Source organism: Acanthochromis polyacanthus, chromosome 1 (genome assembly GCF_021347895.1).
Source record: "Acanthochromis polyacanthus isolate Apoly-LR-REF ecotype Palm Island chromosome 1, KAUST_Apoly_ChrSc, whole genome shotgun sequence".
NCBI classification, from domain to species: Eukaryota; Metazoa; Chordata; class Actinopteri; family Pomacentridae; genus Acanthochromis; species Acanthochromis polyacanthus.
Window position 1 is genome coordinate 19,049,795 of NC_067113.1, and position 18,150 is coordinate 19,067,944.

Here is an 18,150-nt window from a genome sequence, read left to right on the forward strand (position 1 = left end):
AGCTCTTAGGGGAATGCAGTTTGGCTGAAACACTGCTGGGTGTTTTTGGCATTTCTTTGCCCGTTGAAATACTGTGCACGGACTGTATGATGAGTCGTATAGCTTGTGACTGCTAAGCATTAAAACAAACTCTCGTATTTCATGCCAGACTGAGAAGAGAGCATTTACTCTCTGTCAAAACAGTGGGTTAACTTGAGTAGGAGCTGCAGCTGAATGTGTTGCCCTCTGAGATGAAACTTGTGTAAATCAACAGATGAACCATTTCTTTACAGCTGACTTTCCAGGGTGGGGCCAAGGGTTCTCTAACTAGTCATCCATCCATCGCGCCTCGCAATGATTAACCAGGAAATGTTGGCTCTGACCATGGCCAACCCTAAACCAACTGAAACTCTGTACGGTTTTACAGTTCTTGCCATCGATCTCGATCCACACCTGTGTGACTAAGGTGTATACACTCTCGGTTTGCGTACCGTCTGGACAGCACAAAGGACAATGCCAGCCTCAGGCTTATTTGTACAGGTGTTACTGAATTGTTTTTTGTGTGTAATGATCAGGTGATGCCCATTTACTGATTAGCTAATGAGTTAATGCACGGTTGGGTTATGCAACAGCAGCACTGACACCAATACAGCTTGCTCTTTTTGACACTGCGTTCTCAGTACATCGTCCATATGCTTGCTCCTGTTTTCATTGCACAGATTCTTAGATTTTCATTTTACACATTCAAGGAGTGATAGCGTGTAAAATTATTTGTCACAGTGTTTGCCTTTGTGTAATGAGATACATTACAACTGCCGGTGTTGTATTTCTGCTGTCAGAAAATCCACTGTCGAGAGTCTAGCCATAGATTTCTGCTGATTAGTGATTATATTTCTTAGCCTATGCAGGAGTAACATACTGAAGTCTGCTTTATGTGTCTCTCTGACTGTCTGTCCGTCTCTCACACAAGCCTCTCTCTGAAATTCAAAACAACTCTTGTTACAAGCCAACAAAAAAAAGCAAAAACGCAGTCGCAGCACCAAGCTCTAACTTTTTCCAAGTGAAGAAGTTGTCTCTCGTCGCAGATTTAACTCGGCTTCCTTTGTCATAACAATCAGGACACGCACTAAGCCGGAATGGAGGCCCCTTGTGAGCTGGATTCAGCATATTCATCAGCAGAGGACTCGACATTGGTTGCAAAAGCCTGGCATCTCTCCTCTCTGTCTCTTGTGATGTTGCTACATTTGTGTGCGCGCATGCTAATGCCGACCCGCATTAGTCTTATCAAACTTGGAGCACTGGTTTGACTACTTGTGAACTACTTGGCCAGCGCAGACAGTCCTTCGACACTGTTAAACTTCAAACGAATGCTAATTTGGCTTTTTCTCAGAGGCTGTCGAATGTGCTCAGTGAGACTGGAGGTCTAGCCAGAGGGAGACTGCATGTAACTCGTAGTAAAAAAAAATAAAGATGACTCCAGAAATAAAACCTGATGGTGTAATTCAAAACAAACACAACATGAACTGTGGTTGCACCAAAGTTGCAGCTGTAAATAAAGAGGAAGTAGATGATGTGGAAGCTGCCCTAATGCAGTTTTATAACCAAAAAAGCAGAAAGGAAAATGATTGTTTCTAAAAGCAGATCTATGAGATGGAAGAGAGCAATTACTCTCTACTATCTACAGTTGGGAAGTTTCAGTAAGGAGGACAATGACAGGTTGATGACTTCCCAAAGTTAGTTACCATTTTCTTAAAAATACTTACTCATTTATCGTTTTTAGAAACAAGCAGTGAGAAATACAAATAGATGCATCTTAGGACAAAATGAAATCCATTTTAAATGCTAAATTTTTGTGAATTCTGCAGATTTTTTTTACTCTACATGGCTGTTTTGAATATCAGGGCAGTAAAGTGCAGCCATTATTCTGACTCATGCATATGGTAATTGCAGGCTTCTGTACATCCTAGAATTCATTACTTCACTGCCTGCCTCCTACCTGAGCTGCTTGGTCAGTGAGCTAGTGCTTGTACTGATGCAGAAAGATGCATGACTTTTGCCTTTTCTTAGTGTGCAAACAAGAGGCGAGTGCTGTGAAGTAACAGTAGGCCAAACAGAAACAGTGTGCCCAAAGGTCTAGCATAGAACATATGGAAATGTTATGGTGCAGTTAACCACTTGCAACCAGCAGTACTTTGGGGGCATTAATAAATGTGGAAAATTGTGATTTGACAGAAGATGTTCTGTAACTGCTGCACTGCTGGTTTTACTGTTCTCACCATCCCCAGCAGGAGAGAAGAGGCAACCATGACATTTGAAACAAAGGCATAATAGTGTGAATGAATGCTACTGACCAGGAATCCTATTTATACAGAGGATTTGCGCTTTAATTTTGCAATGGTGAATCACTGCAGTATCTCAAAACAGTGAGTCACTCTGTTTCAACACCTCCCAGCAGTTTAAAAAAAAAATCAGTAGATAATTTCAAACTGTGGCAAATGAATACTTGATTGTAGGACGTCTCTGTTGTGCCATGACCTTTGCTGTTCTTCTCTCCTTAGCTGGACCTCAGTCAACCTCTGGAGGACCAGGGCCCCCTGGACGTCATCATCCACAAACTGACCGACCTCATCCTGGAGGCTGACCAGAATGATTCACAGGCCGTGCTCCTGGTGCAGAGAGTACAGGTATGCATCGCTCTTCTATGATGTCCCTGAAGTTCTCACAAATAGAAGAACAGAGATTAAGGAAAGTGGCGGAAATGAAAACGATCATTTCCACTTCTTGGAAAGCTTTGGGGGCCGTCGACATGATTTAAAATGTGAGAAAAATCATGTTCAGTTCTTTCTGTTGGTTTGTTCCTTAGTTTGTTCAACAGTATGAATATAAAAGTACAGTATAAGTGCCAAAATTTATTATCTCTGGCAAAAATTAGTTTACAACCCACTTTATAGCAAATGTTACTATTTGTCATAGTAATAAATGATATAATAGTCATTTGGTACTGACCTCCAACATGAGGCTGTTTTACTGTCAAGCTCACAGCGGCTGCTTTGTTTTGTAATGTTGTTTATTACTTCTTTGTTGAGTAGATAGTTCCTGGATTAAATAGTAACTACATCATCCTGGCAGCATGCTTGCATGGCTGCTACTGTTATTGCGTTCTAGAAAACTGCTAAATAACAAAACAGGATATTTATAGTTTAACATGATAATTAACAGTATTGTAGCACAAAAATTCAAAGGATGCCCAGCCCTAATCTTACACACTTGTAGGCATCGTCAGCATAATCAGTATATGGAAGACTTATTGACCTTCTTCAGACTCAGTTTTGAAATGACGTAAAAGCTGTAAAGCTCTGATTGTGTTGTCTGCAGAACAGCAGCACAGTGTCAATAAACATTTATGGGTGACAGAGTTTTACATTTACAGTTGTGAATGGAACAGTTTAAACAATCAGATAGTGTGTTCAGGCAATCAGACACAGGCCACAGGAACATAAAGGCAATCAGCAGCTATATTTGAGCATGTGGTGACTCATAAATGCTGTCACCGAAAGTTCTTCAAGAGGTTTCTGGTTCTTCCTGAAATGAGAAAAATCTCACATGGACAGCAGATCACAGTTCCAAATGTGGCACTGTGAGCACACTGTAGAAAACTGGTGTTCTTCTGTGTGTGTGTATTCGTTAGTCTGGCAATGCTACAGATGGTATGAAAATTAATCTTATTCCACCATCATCTTGCACTCTGTCTGTCTTTCTCTCTCTCTCTCTGAATGACTCAGAGGAGCTGTAATCGTGATCAGCGTCACACAATTCTGTCAACATGTTCCTGACTGCTCAATTAGGAAGGGCAAACAGGATGTCAGAGTGGAACAATCACTTAAACTGCAAAACCTGGTCAATATTAACACATGGCAGCGTTTGACACTTTTATGGTACTCTCTAGACTATTTTGAAACAAGTGTACATGCAAACTTGTGTTTTGCAAAGCACGATGTTACATGACGTTCATGGTGATTGTGTAGGGCAGTGGAATTTTCCCCTGAAAGCAGGCACAAATACAAATGGTAAATTTTTTATTAGGTGGTTGGTATAAAATGCCACCACTCCTATGTAGTTGTGGGTCTAATGCACTTCAGTATCATGAGTTATAGCCTTCATCTCGTTAAAAGTTAAATTGGTCCATTGGAGCAGCAACATCTCAGCTGCCTGATGCCATACAGAAACCAAAAACAGCCTGTTTGTTTCAAGCAACAGGTGAACTTTACCTACAATGCTCTCATAGTTATATAATCAAAAATATATAGATAATTATTAATCATTTGAGTCACCTATCAATGCCAAATGATAAATACCTGGTCTTTCTAGTTGCTGAACTGTGTGCATTTGTAAATGTTGTGTTTTGAAATGTCTAAGAAAAACATTTTTCAGTTGCAGTGGGCATTTCTCACTTCTTTCACAGTTTTCTCACATTTCATAGACTGAATGTTTATTCAATAAATAAACTGATCTGCCTGTGTGCATTACATCTACAGAATACACTTATATACAAATCCTCAGTCTTTGCTGGCCTTTTCTCAGGGCAGAGGATTGGTGGTGTCAGTCCAGCATTTTTTTTATTCTTTTAGTTGTTATGCCCATAGTTTATCACTGTATGTTATGTGCTGTCATAGTTTAATTAAATAGCAACTGATAAATCAGCAGTGAAGCCTTAGGACTCTCTGTACTGCTTTAGTTTGGCTACTTACCTGAACACAAGTGTCATCTGTGATTACATTTCTCTTGGAAATATTCGCGTTGGAGCGTTTCTAATTCACACAGCTGCGATCATAAACAGCCTTTTGTGCAGTGGAAGGAATAAGCCCTCCTCTCTAAAATAGCTCTTTATTTAAAACAAAATGTCATCCTGGGATGCACAGTGGTGATTCAGTGGCCTGAGGTGTGAACTGTGCACAGCAGATCTGAGACTAATGTTTTTTGCCTGATTTGTCTCCGGGGTGTCATGATAATGGCTGCAATGATACTGCAGATTGTTGTATTATAGCTCATTAATAGTAGTATGCGGAGGAAGATGTGATTTGAGGAACTTGGCTGACCTTTTTGTCTTTTATTAGCATGTATTGTTGTGACCAACCTAAAAAGTGTTGTGAATGTTTTAAATCTTGTTGACAAATTGCAATAAACGTAAATTAGATCTTGTGAATGTCTGTGATCGACATTTAATGTAAATTGAACTGATGTGAACGATCACACCCATCTGGTTTCTATTATGGTTAATGTAAGTGCCAAAATAATTTTTCGCTTCAGGCTTCACGCCTGTGGCATCAGGCTTACAGTCAGTAGAACAGATTAAATCCTTTTCTGACCCTATTTTCTGAGACTTCAAACCATTTAATCTCCTATAGAAACAGATCTGCTCGCAAAAAAAAGAACAGAAAATGTGCAACCCTCTGGCTCTTTTCCTCTCCAACACCTGCTAAAGAGTGTTCTTCTTTCTCACCTCCCCCTCTTGTCTGTGTTCAGCAACATTTCTTTTTCTGAGATGCAGAAATCAGCAAGTGACAGTCCTTATCAGCAAAGTATTCCTCCAAACTCCTGGAAGATTAGTTTGGATTTATTTTTTGGTTCGACTTACATAACTGCTCCTCTGGCTTTGTACAGTGCTGCCCGTTAGATCCCAGCAAATCCTGCAGATGGCTCCTCCATGTCAAGGCGCAGGAGTTTGTTTACATGCTTTGTGCGTCAGCATGTGTGTAGAGTGAGTTCACGGATGGACATTTTTTCCGTTGTGCATGTGCGCTTGACGCATAGCATTCCCGTATGTGTTTCATTTCATTGTATGACAGTGGAGCTGTTTTAAAGGCCTGTGATGTGAGCAGGCAGGCTTTTTGTATAATGTACAGGCCGGCCAGCTCCACCTGACAGTGTTTGTGAGTCAGTAAAAATTGCTCGGAAGGAGCGGTTGGCGGAGAGATCCATAGAGCAGAGCCTGAAATGTGGAGAGCATGGAGAGCGGCGGGGAGTAGAGAGGAGGTGGCGTGAGGACGGAGCCAGAGGAGAGCAGACAAGAGAAGAGAAGGGGAGTGCAGTTATGTAAAATAGCCAACCTCACGCTGACCTAACAGCCGGCCACGCAGAGATGTAGTGATGTAACCTACACAGACCCGCTGGCATACATCTCAGACTCTCTCAGGCTTGCACAAATAGAGTGAGGCAGGTTGACCCTTCACCTTACAGTTTGTATTTGTACTTTGCAGACTCCAATATGTTTGCTTAACACTTCTAATCTGTATGGATGTATTTGTATGTGTCACGGCAGACGGTTGCCCCTTTTGCACACTTGGGTGTATTTGGTGTTGAAAAAATAAACAACCCACATGTTCACATTAATTCTATTATTGATTAACCTGCTGGCAATTTTCCTAATTATATGATTAATTACACAGTCTGAGCAGTTACAGAAGATGAGAACAATGCACCTTATTGCCAGATCACCTACTTTAACTAATAGTCAAAATGGATGAATATTTGTTTCCTGTTGGTTGACAAATGATTAACTGAGTAATTTTTTCTGTTTTGCAGTGAGTGGTTGTAGCTTCTAGTGTTTTTCTAGAAGATACAAACAATAAAAACAAATCACTACTAATGAAAAGATGCTGTTGCTTCATAGTGTACAATGACCAGATAGGGCCCAGACAGTGTTTTGCATTATAATATCTATTCAGTGTAAGTTCATAAAAACGTTGTTGAAATGTTCTGTATCTGTGCTTGAAGGACTACATCGATGCCCACCCTGAAACTATTGTCCTGGACCCTCTTCCAGCCATCCGGACTCTGCTGGACCGCTGCAAGTCCTACCAGCTCATCCACAGAATAGAAAGCTGTATGCAAGGTGAGATGTTTCAGGTAGCACAGTGAGTGATGTGTACAGCACTCGCAATAGAACAAAATTCATTTGTTTTACAATTATCTGTCAAGTGCAGCTAAACATTTTCATCGGTCACACGGGTGCACTTGACATTCAGCACGTCTGCTCTGTGTGTGAGTTATTGTTTTTCCCCCACCTGAGTTCTGCATTACATTTTAGATCAGCAATCCTTTACTTTACAAGGCTGCGGCTGATTCCTCTGCGCTTTTCGGCTCTTAGTGTTGTTAGCTCCAACTAAAGTCCTGATTAATCCTCATGTTGTCCTGCGGGTCAGATTGACCCATTTTAAAGTTTGAAAATGTGGGGAAAAAGAATGTTTTCATGGTGAAACTTCTGATGTTCACATTTTCAACATTTTGGGAATTTTTTGAAAATTTTGTGGTGGGGAAAAAAAAGGAAATGATAAAAGAAAATGTTTCTTTAAGAACATTCAGTAAAAAATCAAATTGATTTTTTTTCTGAATATTCTTAAAGAAAATATTAGAAGTTTTATTGATATATATGTAATCACTTTAGATATTTTTATGATTTTTTGGAAGATTTTTAATAATGTCTTTTTTAAATATTTACAAGAATTTTCTTGCCAAATTTGGGGGATTTTTTTTCTCTTTTTTTTTTACGAAACTTTTAAGGAATTATTGGCATTTTCTTCCTGAAGGTTTTGCAGATTTTTTAGAAATTTGGAGAATTTTTTGGCTGAATTTTTGGATTTTTTTCAGACAAGGAAACAGTATTTTTTTGGTGCCCGTAAATAAAGACAACTGGTGTTTCTATAGTTTCTGGCTACCCCATAAGATCAAATCACTGCAGTTTAATGTTCGATTTTATCATTCCAGTACTGCCTACATTAGTCACATTTATTTTTTCTGGTATAGCTCATTCTTTTTTTGCGTGCTTTACATTTTTTTTGTATTTACTAAGCTAATTTTTGTTGTGTGTTTTAATGTATGGTATTTTATGCACTTCTTATTGCATTCTGGTAATGGTATTTCCTTTGATTTGCTAACAGGCAGTACTCTGGCTATTAACTGCTGTTACACAGTTACACACAATTTATACTGTCATCTGTACTCATTATCTCATTTGATATGCCAGCTATAAACACTGTTAATGCCCCATGTCTGAGCGTGTGGGGCATCGGGTCACTGTGGGTTTGAGGAGGGGTCAGCAGATTGTTTCATTTGAGAGGGGTCGGCTAGTAGCCCCCAGTAATTATGAATGTGCTGTTGACCTTCTGAATGCACCGTTGACCAGCCAGTAATAAACAAACCGCTCATCTCTAGTGCTAGCCGCACACCCACTGTCCGTGCACTTTCTCAGCCCTTTGATACTGTTCTCCTGTGGGTGAAGAGCTGGAATGGACAGCTTTATGATTTGTTGTTGTCAGTATGAATGGAGATCACCTCCAGGAGATCACGGCCTGCCACAGTTTCCTGTTCATAGCAGCACAGCAAGAAACCCACCCGTTACTCTTACTATTGTGGGGGCAGTGAATAGTTTTGTGTGAACTTAAATTATATGTTCAGTGAAAGTTCACCAGTGTATCCAGTGTAAAAAGCATCCCTGACTTCAGCAGAGTAGTGGATTCATTAGCTCAGTAAATTTGTGCTTTCACTTCGGGGTCAAATTGTATAAACTTTGTCACACAGATTTCTCCCAACCTTGAGAGAACTAGAAGTCCAACATGGAGGAATTTATGTCATTTGCTGTGCTGTGCCACCTTCATTTATACACTCTTGCTCTCTCTTAGTATTAACTGCTCCACACTAAAGATTCAGCTGGATTTGCAGTCAGTTGTTAGACAGGCGTGGCCGGTAAATACCATTAGTGTTTCTGTTCCTTTCCCACTCCTCAGTACATTATAGTAACACAAGTTGTCTAAAATAACAAAGTAGCTGTTGATTCCACGGACACAGCCGTCTGCCTTCCTTAACGTGTCTGATGTAACTGAGAGGATGGAGCAGAGTTGCGGTAACTGCAGGATCTCTGTCTTTCCTCATCACTCCGAGAAGGGACACCTTACTAACAAACGACGGCACGCTGCTGCCTCCCACTTGAATTATGTTGCCTAATGCTTCCGAGCAGATGTTTAATTCTGGCCGGTTGAGCGCTATGCTGATATCATAATACCTCTCCTCCCTTTCACGCGACACTAGCACCTCTCCATTTCTCCCTGCCTGAACTCATTACTATCAAAACCTGCCTTCGAGTCGGTCCGGCAACACCCTCCCCTGTCATCGAACCCATAAACTAATCAGTGAGCAATGACTTTCAGCTGGAGGCAGTGACGACAAGGGACACATTCCCCCTCCGACAAACACTGTGAGCACACCTGTGACTCATCCATGTTTCCTTTACCCCCATACATGGCTGGGAACGTAAACCTTTTAATTATGGCTCCACCGAGCTTCGTGAGTGTGTGTGAGGCGCTGCAGTGTGGTGTCGGAGCAACGGATCAGAGACGTTTCAGCATGTCGGCCGTGTCAGTGCTTTCTTAAAATAGAAGCACAAGAAGACGTCTTTTTATCCAAACAGACATGATGGCTGTTATGTAACAGCCAGTATAAGCTGTCTCACTGTGTGCAATTGGTTTGAAGAGGAAGATAGCTCACTGGCTGCATTTATAGGAAGCTCTTCTTTTTTTCTTTTACCACTCTGCTTCCATTAATCCAAGTAGAGCTCTCTGCTCACACAGACGTGCATACCAAACCTCCCTGGCAATTGCAGCCAGTTGAGACACAATAATGGAGTGTAAGCCATTATGATCCTTGAACATACCATCGTGACTGTAGGAAAAAAAAACTGCCTGCAACCGAGGATGAATGTGTTTTTATCTGTCAGCAGGAAGGACTATGAGAACTAGGTTAAGGGTAGAGTAAAACAGGGGATAGTCTGAGAGTGGTTGAGTCTACCTTGCTTTCTTAGGCACAGCCACTTCCTCCTCCTTATCAGCAGAGACCATGGAGTCCTGGAGCAGCTGCCAAGGCAACCCAGTGCTGAAAGGCCATAGAGAGCCTGCCATATTTCGCAGTCTGCATGACTCAGAATAGTACTCAATAGGAGGAAGCACTTGAGGTGCGCTTGTGCTTTCTCTGGAAAACCTTATTTTATCACTTGAGTGGCCTCTCAGTGTTAGATGGACTCAGTCACAGTACATTTAGCAGTTCTGCTTAAAATTGTTTAAATTCGTATAAAAGTAAGTACAAGAATGAGGCTGCCTTATTGTTATGTGTAATATAAAACAGCTCGACGAGGGCTGCATGAGCACTAATGGAGCGGTGTCATTGATTCATAGCTGCACTTGTAGGAACTTTGGCGCTGCTCTGTTGTCTGACTTGGTTTTGTGTTTCCTATGTGAGCCAGAGCAAGGTAACTGTTTATGTTACTTAGTGGAATCCACCAGCTCTTGTGTATACATGAGTTTTGATATCTTGGACTGTTTTTATAGACAGAAACCGTCGTCAAGTCAACTCTCCAATAAAACCAAAGCTCCACTCGGTGTCTTAAGCTTATTCCTCTCCAGCTCAAGATAAGAGAATTCTCCTGAGCCCCAAGCGGATTCCTCTGGATCAAACTGAAACCTTCCTGGGGTGTTTGTATATTAATCCAACTGTGGGTGCTAGCTTTAATGTACACTTCAGCAGGGACCAATGGAACAAGTGGTCCATTTATGCAAGTGATCAATATTTAATCACAGCTGCAGTCTTAGAAAGACGAACACTGAGGGACAGTTTGAGACCTCAGCACTCATCCAGGTCCGCAGAGCCAAGTGACGACAAGATTGTCCAAGATTTCCCATCTGTCAGGTCAACCTGTGTTAAAAATCTGGTCAAAGGAGTCCCGGATTTACATGTGAGAACACAATCACGTTCTTTTTTTCAAAATAAATAACTCATGATTGTAATTGGAGCGTAAGCCTCTTATCGCATGATATCGAGATGGAATTTAATTTAAAATATTGAAAATCGTGCTGCTTTACCTTGGAGGGACGCAGAGAGAACAGCATAAGAGGATGCTGGGGTTTCTAGGAAACAAGCTCTAAATAGCAACAGTCTTCCACCTCAACAGCGCCACAGTTTATGAAGTATTGTACCTTGGCTCCTTGTTGTTCTCTGCACCTAAAGCCTCATCTCAGAGGGAAGATACGAATGGCTGAGGAATGTCTTTTATTTGTTTGCATGAATATGAATTGAACGAGTGAGCCTTTGTGTGCTGCAGATGTCCTGATGAGATAAAATTGATATGAAAATTGAAATGAACAAAAGAGTGAAACTGGATAATGACATTTAAAAAGCATCTTATTGTTGAGTCCTGTAAACGTCGTCCTCGGCTCCGTTGTGTCTGCTGCAAGCATGCACTGTTTAGACAGAGCCAGAGATTGATCCTCCCCTCCGCCCCCTTATCCCTGAAACGTCAGCCAGAGCCAAGCATGCACGCTATTACAAACTTGGCCACACGCTATTATCCCACTATTCTCTGGACTCTTTATCGTAAATCCTTGACTTGGAGCTTGAAATGTTTTCCATTTGACAAGGTTTAGGTCTTTTGATGGTTTTTGTTTGACAAAATTTAACGCCATCAGTCTTTGGGAACTAGGTGATGTCATGGGGATATTTTCCTCCATCAGACTGTTTTCTGAAAGATATTATGCTGCTATTCTTGTCCTGGTGAAACAGCATCAGTATGAGGAACACAGTTGTAGGCAGTGCATAGATGACTGATGGGTAACCCTCCAGGCTTCCTGCTCTTAACACTGCCTGGTTCCAGAGCCAGCACTGGAACAGACCCAGCTGCACAGGGCAAGGTTATGGAACACACAACAAGTATCTGTCTATGAAACAGAATGGGAGTATTCTGTACCGCAAAATGTAAATATGTATCTTTTACCCATGAAAGATCTATTTTGGTTTGCTGTAAAGAACAGATTTGTTTGCTTTTGAACTAAAAAATAAAATCTTAGGAAGTTGTGTAAATACCACGAAAGCACATGTTCAGCCACAGCACAGCTGGGGGGCATTTAGTTTCTTGTTTATGGACACATCACAAGGTGGATACTTAAATGATTATTCTTGGTTATTAAGACTTGGGCCTTATTTTCAACGCAGTAGTTATCAGTTCTATCAATTGTCAACACTGTATTCACTAAAGTTATTTCTGAGAGATAGAAACACTGTGGCAAAAAAGTCACAGGATCAGATCTCTGGTAAACAAAGCAAGCAATTGAGCCATAATTACGTAAACCACTTTGTTTCACGGTAAATGTTCCGATTACATTTTCAATATCGATAATAGAAACGCTTGGAAGAGCTTACATAACCGTGGCAGGTCAAAGATGAACCAGGATATCGATTTGTGAACTTTAATGGATGTTTATGACGTACAGTTTGATAAGATAACATAAAACTTTATGCTTCCAAAGAGAATAAACTGTAAGTTGTATAATATATTGTATTCTATATACATTATAGAATATAAATCTAAACTGTATGTTGTATGCTAATAAAATAAAACATACACATGTAGAATAAAATAAGGTGTGAATTACAGTGAAATGTAGGGCATGACTCACTGTGTTATAGAGTATGTTGATTCTCTGTCAGACAAGTTGGGTGAGTCATCTCTATCTAAAATCACAATGACCCAACTTTTCTTAAAGGCATTAGAGGAGATTTAATTTCCTACGACTTTGAACGTAGCATGCGCACATACAACCTCTCCCTCACCCCCCTCTAACCTCCCCCCTCTTAACATTTACGAAGAAACGCCCCCCTCCAGAAACTTGCGTAGCACTCGTGAAGTTGTCTTTTACGGCTGGGTCCCCCTGGATCTTTATCTGCCATTATGTAAAAAAAGATGAGCAAAACAAGTCGCCAGCTAACTACGAAGCTATACCAAAGCAACACATACAGAAAACACATAAGTCCAAGGCGTACGTAATCTACGTAACTAGGCCTGAGCCGGAAGATTTTTGATTGACAGGAAAGGGAGCAAACCAAACGCCTCGGTCCGAGCGCGTTGATTGGCTAATGTTTTTCAGGTCCTGCCATGTCCACAGTTATTTTTTTTAATTTTTTATTCTTTTAGAGACCATACATACAAGTCCACTAAAGGTCAGTATGTTCATTTTATGTGACTCAGACAAATTAAACCAAAAAAACATCCTCCATAATGCCTTTAATCTTGACAAGTAGCTAAACGAAAGTAGAGCTGTGTAAGACTGATATAATTTTATTTATTAATTGAAATACTGGTTTTAAAATGTGTTTGTAGATAAAATGGTGACAAATGTTGAGTATAACTTCCAAGAACCAGCTGTCACATATACACATTCCTGAAAATTTTGTCCAAACAGCAGCACAAAACTCACAGATAACCAGAAGTTAGTTTAAACACAAGACACTTGTGCTCCAAACAAGAAGGATGTGGCTTCAATGAAGGACCTAGGATCCCTGACCCATCATAATACACACCAGTGAGCAGTGATTCCTAGCACATCTCTGGGGATCATCAGGTAGAAACCTCCCTTCAACGGTGTTTCACCTATTTAGTCCCACAACAGCTCCAGGAGGCCAGGTGGTGAACTCTGGCATTCCAGATTCAGCCCCTCTAGTGCCAGTTCACTGTCTACTCCTACACAATCCAAACAGCACTGCGACGTTCAACTGACCCAGGCCCATTTAGGAGATGCTCCAGGTAGTGACCAGTGCCGATGCTACCAGTTAGCTAGTGCAAAATGATGAATACCTACTGCCAGCTGCTAAAAAGTGACAAAGAAACTACACTTACAAACTCTCCAAACCCCTCTAAATGCTAATGCTAGCTGCAAGACTACTACCACGTCCAAAGCAAACTTATCACTGACAAAGAAACTATACAAGCCAGCTCACCAGACTTGCTAGTGCTACATGCTAATTGCTAAAACACATCACTACTTCAGCCAAGCTCACCACAGACGGAGACTATGCAGACTTCATCTGTGATGCAAGTAGCAATTGCTAACTGCTCATTGCTAATGCTACCAAGCCAAACAGCATTGAGACGTTCAACTGACCCAGGCCCGCTTAGGAGATGCTCCAGGTAGTGACCAGTGCAGATGCTATTAGTTAGCTAGTGGAAGATGCTGAATACCTCGTGCCAACTGCTAAAAAGTGACAAAGAAACTATACTTATATACTCTCCAAACCATTCTAAATGCTAATGCTAGCTTCCAGACTGCTACAATGTCCAAAGCAAACTTGCCACTGACAAAGAAAAAATACAAGCCAGCTCACCAGACTTGCTAGTGCTACATGCTAATGCTAACCGCTAATTACTACAATACTTGACTGCTTCATAGTATATACAGAATATGTTCCATTTTGATATCATGTAGGGTTAACAACACCAGCTAAAAAGTCACAATTTAAAAAGTGAAAAGCTGTCAGTTAATTTTGTCATGCAGCTGAACTCCTCAGTCTCTTCAGCATCACACAGCCTTATTGAAGTTACACTCTAAAGTCGCTACAGAATGCTTTTGGGCCCCTTTAGACTGTGACTTTTTCCAAAAATCATTGTATGTGTCTGCGCTGTCTGCCCATACATGTCTGTGGGGCCCCTGAGCACGCCCAGAGTTCAGCACTCAGCACTGAAGTTAATGTAGGCAAATGAGATTCTCCTGACCTCAGCACTAACAGAAGCAGAGTGCCCTGCCACCGCCGAGGCCCACAGCACACAAAGACCGGCATGTTTCTATTGTGTTTGTCATTAGCAGTTTGCCAGCTCTCGCTTTGGCCCGGTCACTGATTTCCTGTGGTGATATCTCCAACCAGCTGCCTTATCACCCTCACGTACCTAGTGTAGAGGGGAAATTACAGAAGACAGGACATTAATATAGATGCGTCCTGAGCACTGATACGGTGAAGGATGACGAGGCTCCAGTCCAGCCAGTCCAGCTTCTTTAAATTTCCAGTCATATCAGAGCCGCTACAGGACGTGATTCTAAAATATGATGTAAACAAGCATGATGTGATATTGAAATACGGTAGAGACAGATGAGAAAAGAGGAAGAAGCTTGTTTACATCATAGTTGATTGCTGCTGGGCGTCTGGTGAAATATCAGTCAGGCCTTTCAGGTGATGTATCTGGTGACTGTGTGGCGTCGTCAGCCGGTCTGACTTGTAGTTCCTCATATAATTGCCGTGTTCCTGTATTTCAGCATCTTACTCTGATTTTGTGCGGGTTGTGTGGGAGGATCAGGCAAACCTGGCTGTCTCATATCAGCCTCTATTGTGATTGTTGTGTAAACTGGTCAAAAGGATGGCATTTAAAATTTTGACCCAGTTAAGTAAGGTGTGACGGACTCATCTGTCTCTTGTGTCATCTTGGACAGCTGAGACAGCACGCAAATCATTAACCACTACAAACTGCACACTGATGAAATGCTGGTTTATTTGTTTTATTCCTGCACACTGTCTAACTGGTAGTGATGAATAGAACGGTGCAAGGTGTCAGAGCTAAACCTTCATCAGGCTAATAGTCTGGTACAAAGCCAGATGGAAGCATCTTAAATAGGGAGTTACTCTGACTCTGCAATGAACACACTCCATACCCTTGGGCGGTATGAAACACCAAAAGAGACAAAACAAAAAGATTATTTACATACGGTGTTGAACATTTGAATCAACAGTAATACGAAGAAAAACATTTATATTGCCACAAAATATTTACACAGTGAAAGAAATACTTGAGAATCTTTAAAAAAATAATAATAAAATAAATAAATAATATATATATATATATATATATGATACTACTGGATAACATAAATCACAGTCAGAGAAAACATGTGAGAAGTAGATGCAAAATTTGTTTCATTCGTATTTGCACTTTTTGTGACATATTTGCACTAGTATGTTGCTAAGCTGCATTTTTTATCTTATTTCTCTCCTTTTTATTTTTATTCTTATATTACTTCCTCTAGATTTCTATATGAAGAGTTTATTTGCAAAAACAGATAACTCCATTTTTATACATTTTCAGAAAGCTTATTTTTTTATTGTTTACTTGAGATAATAATGATGATGATTATTATTATTATTATTATAGTTTTATTATTATTATTATTATTTATTTTTGTCATGTATTTTCTACTGAGTCAAATCCACTCCAGTTTGAATGATATTATCTCAAACAATAAAAAAAGTTTTCTGAAAATTTATAAAAATAAAATAAATTGCAAATAAACTCTTCATATATATTTAGCCATTTTTCTTTATAATGTCATTGTTGCACTGCCTGCTCTACTTGCCTATTTAAATGCCCTCTGGGGACAAATAAAGTTTTCTGAATCTGAAATAAAATGATAATTGCTACAGACCCTTACCTTGAGCATATTAGATAATCAAGCTAATATTTTATATATGTGTCTATATACGATGCAGTTGATGAAGTAGTAAAATCAGATATGGCTCCTTCTGTGCATGAATCGTGCTACAGCTGGTGGCATTTTTAATGTTCATAAATGTGTTCGTTCAGGCTTATTGCTATAAATTTGTATTAAAGGTAAATCACGGCCAACAGACCAACAGATGATAATCGATGCTTTTCTCAGTTTGATGTCATTGTAGATAAAATATATATACATTCTGAACTGTCGATTTAACCCAGCAGGCAATTTTGTGATGGCATCTTAGCCTCTGGATGCGTTTTTCACTTTTTGTGAAATGTTATCAACTATTATTCCTTGATTTTTTTATTTTTTTTTAAAGAATCAATCTGAAAACAGTTTTCCTGTTTAGCTGAGGTCTTTCAAGGTCTTGGTGTATTTCGCTCTCGGCTTCCTCTTCATTCCTTTTCTCTTCTACTTTTCTTTTTTATCAGACAGGATCATTGACAAGATTTGCTCTCCTCCATTCATGGTTCTGAACACGGAGTGCAGCCCAGATGTGCTGGAGCAGATCAAGAGGCAAGGACTCACATTCCCCTTCAGTGAGTATCTCCCACTGTTCATTATTAGCTTATAGATTGACACACGTTGCTACACTTCTGTAGGAGAAGTTGGAGATCTTTTGCACCCTGCTGTCACAACGTCTTGCTAAATGTTCTCTTTGTTTTTCCACACCTTCCTTTCTTCCGCAGTTTGCAAAACACGGGTGGCCCATGGCACCAACTCCCACGAGGTAAGAGGTCGCAGGGCTCAGAGGTCGCTCACACCCTCCACAGTTTGCTTTATTTGAGCAGTGACACTTGTCTTGTCTCTGGATTTTCATTTAACTCAAGTTCAAACAACAAAATCAGATAACGTGACGCACCTCGTGTATCTTTATGTGCGAGCTGAAATCAATACCACCGTCAAGCTAGCCAAACAGCCTTCATTCCTCAGTGCTAACGGCATGGAATCAGGCTTTGGCATGACCATCCGCTCTGACTGATGATCTGAATGTTTTTCTTCGTCGTCTATTTTCCTGCCCACAGATGGCCATTATCTTCAGTGAAGAGGACCTGAAGGATGTGAAGCCTCCGTGCGTGATCCAGAGCTTCATCAACCACAACGCAGTGCTTTACAAGGTGTTTGTGGTGGGAGACTCCTACACCGTGGTGGAGAGACCTTCGCTGAAGAACTTCCCTGCTGGACCTGCAGGTGAGGACAAGACGGACAGACAGACAGGGAGAGACAGACAGACAGGTGGGGAAGTCCAAGGGCTGCCAACGGCCACATTGGTCCATCTGCACAAGCTGCACTGCTCCTCCAAATTACCCAATAAAAGACCTCATAAAATGACTTTATAGTCCCTGTGATTGGACCTGTTCGCCCTTTTAAGGGGTGCAGTCGACTGCAATCGAGTTTTACCCTGTCGGTACACGCTGTCGAAAATAAACAAGAGGAGTGAGGTTTTTCTCTGTAAACATGTCAGAGGTTTTACCCATGACGTGTCCTTTGAATACAGGGTTCTCCCCCTGACATAACCGAGTCCAGCGTTTGCATGTGATACAGTAGAGGCCCTCATGCAAACCGTCCTCGCCATCAGTGCAGTCGTCTGCTTTGTGTAACAGCGCAGAGAGAACAGCCGCTTTCAGCCTGGAATGCTGAGTGGTGCAACAGAAAAGCTCGACCCTTTTCAAACGCATAAAGCAGCATACCACAGCCGTGCATCTGCGCCGCGTTTACATCATTGTCCTCTGCAGCCTGAAGCTATACGTTATGTTTTGTTCCCAGAAAGGCTGAGGTATGGAGGTGAAGCGAGGTTAGCGTCGGATATCACTGT

The 18,150-nt window shown here is 40.9% G+C and overlaps 1 protein-coding gene across 2 annotated transcripts in view; it reads left to right on the forward strand.

Moving 5' to 3' along the window:
* The window catches only part of itpk1b (inositol-tetrakisphosphate 1-kinase b), a 40,810-nt gene that overhangs the window by 11,979 nt on the left and 10,681 nt on the right, over positions 1-18,150 (forward strand). For both annotated transcript variants that reach the window (XM_022222056.2, XM_022222040.2), the window contains exons 4-8: positions 2,538-2,663; positions 6,754-6,871; positions 16,766-16,873; positions 17,024-17,064; positions 17,360-17,525. In XM_022222056.2, the coding sequence (XP_022077748.2) occupies positions 2,538-2,663; positions 6,754-6,871; positions 16,766-16,873; positions 17,024-17,064; positions 17,360-17,525 (559 nt within the window). The remainder of the gene's footprint in view (positions 1-2,537; positions 2,664-6,753; positions 6,872-16,765; positions 16,874-17,023; positions 17,065-17,359; positions 17,526-18,150) is intronic.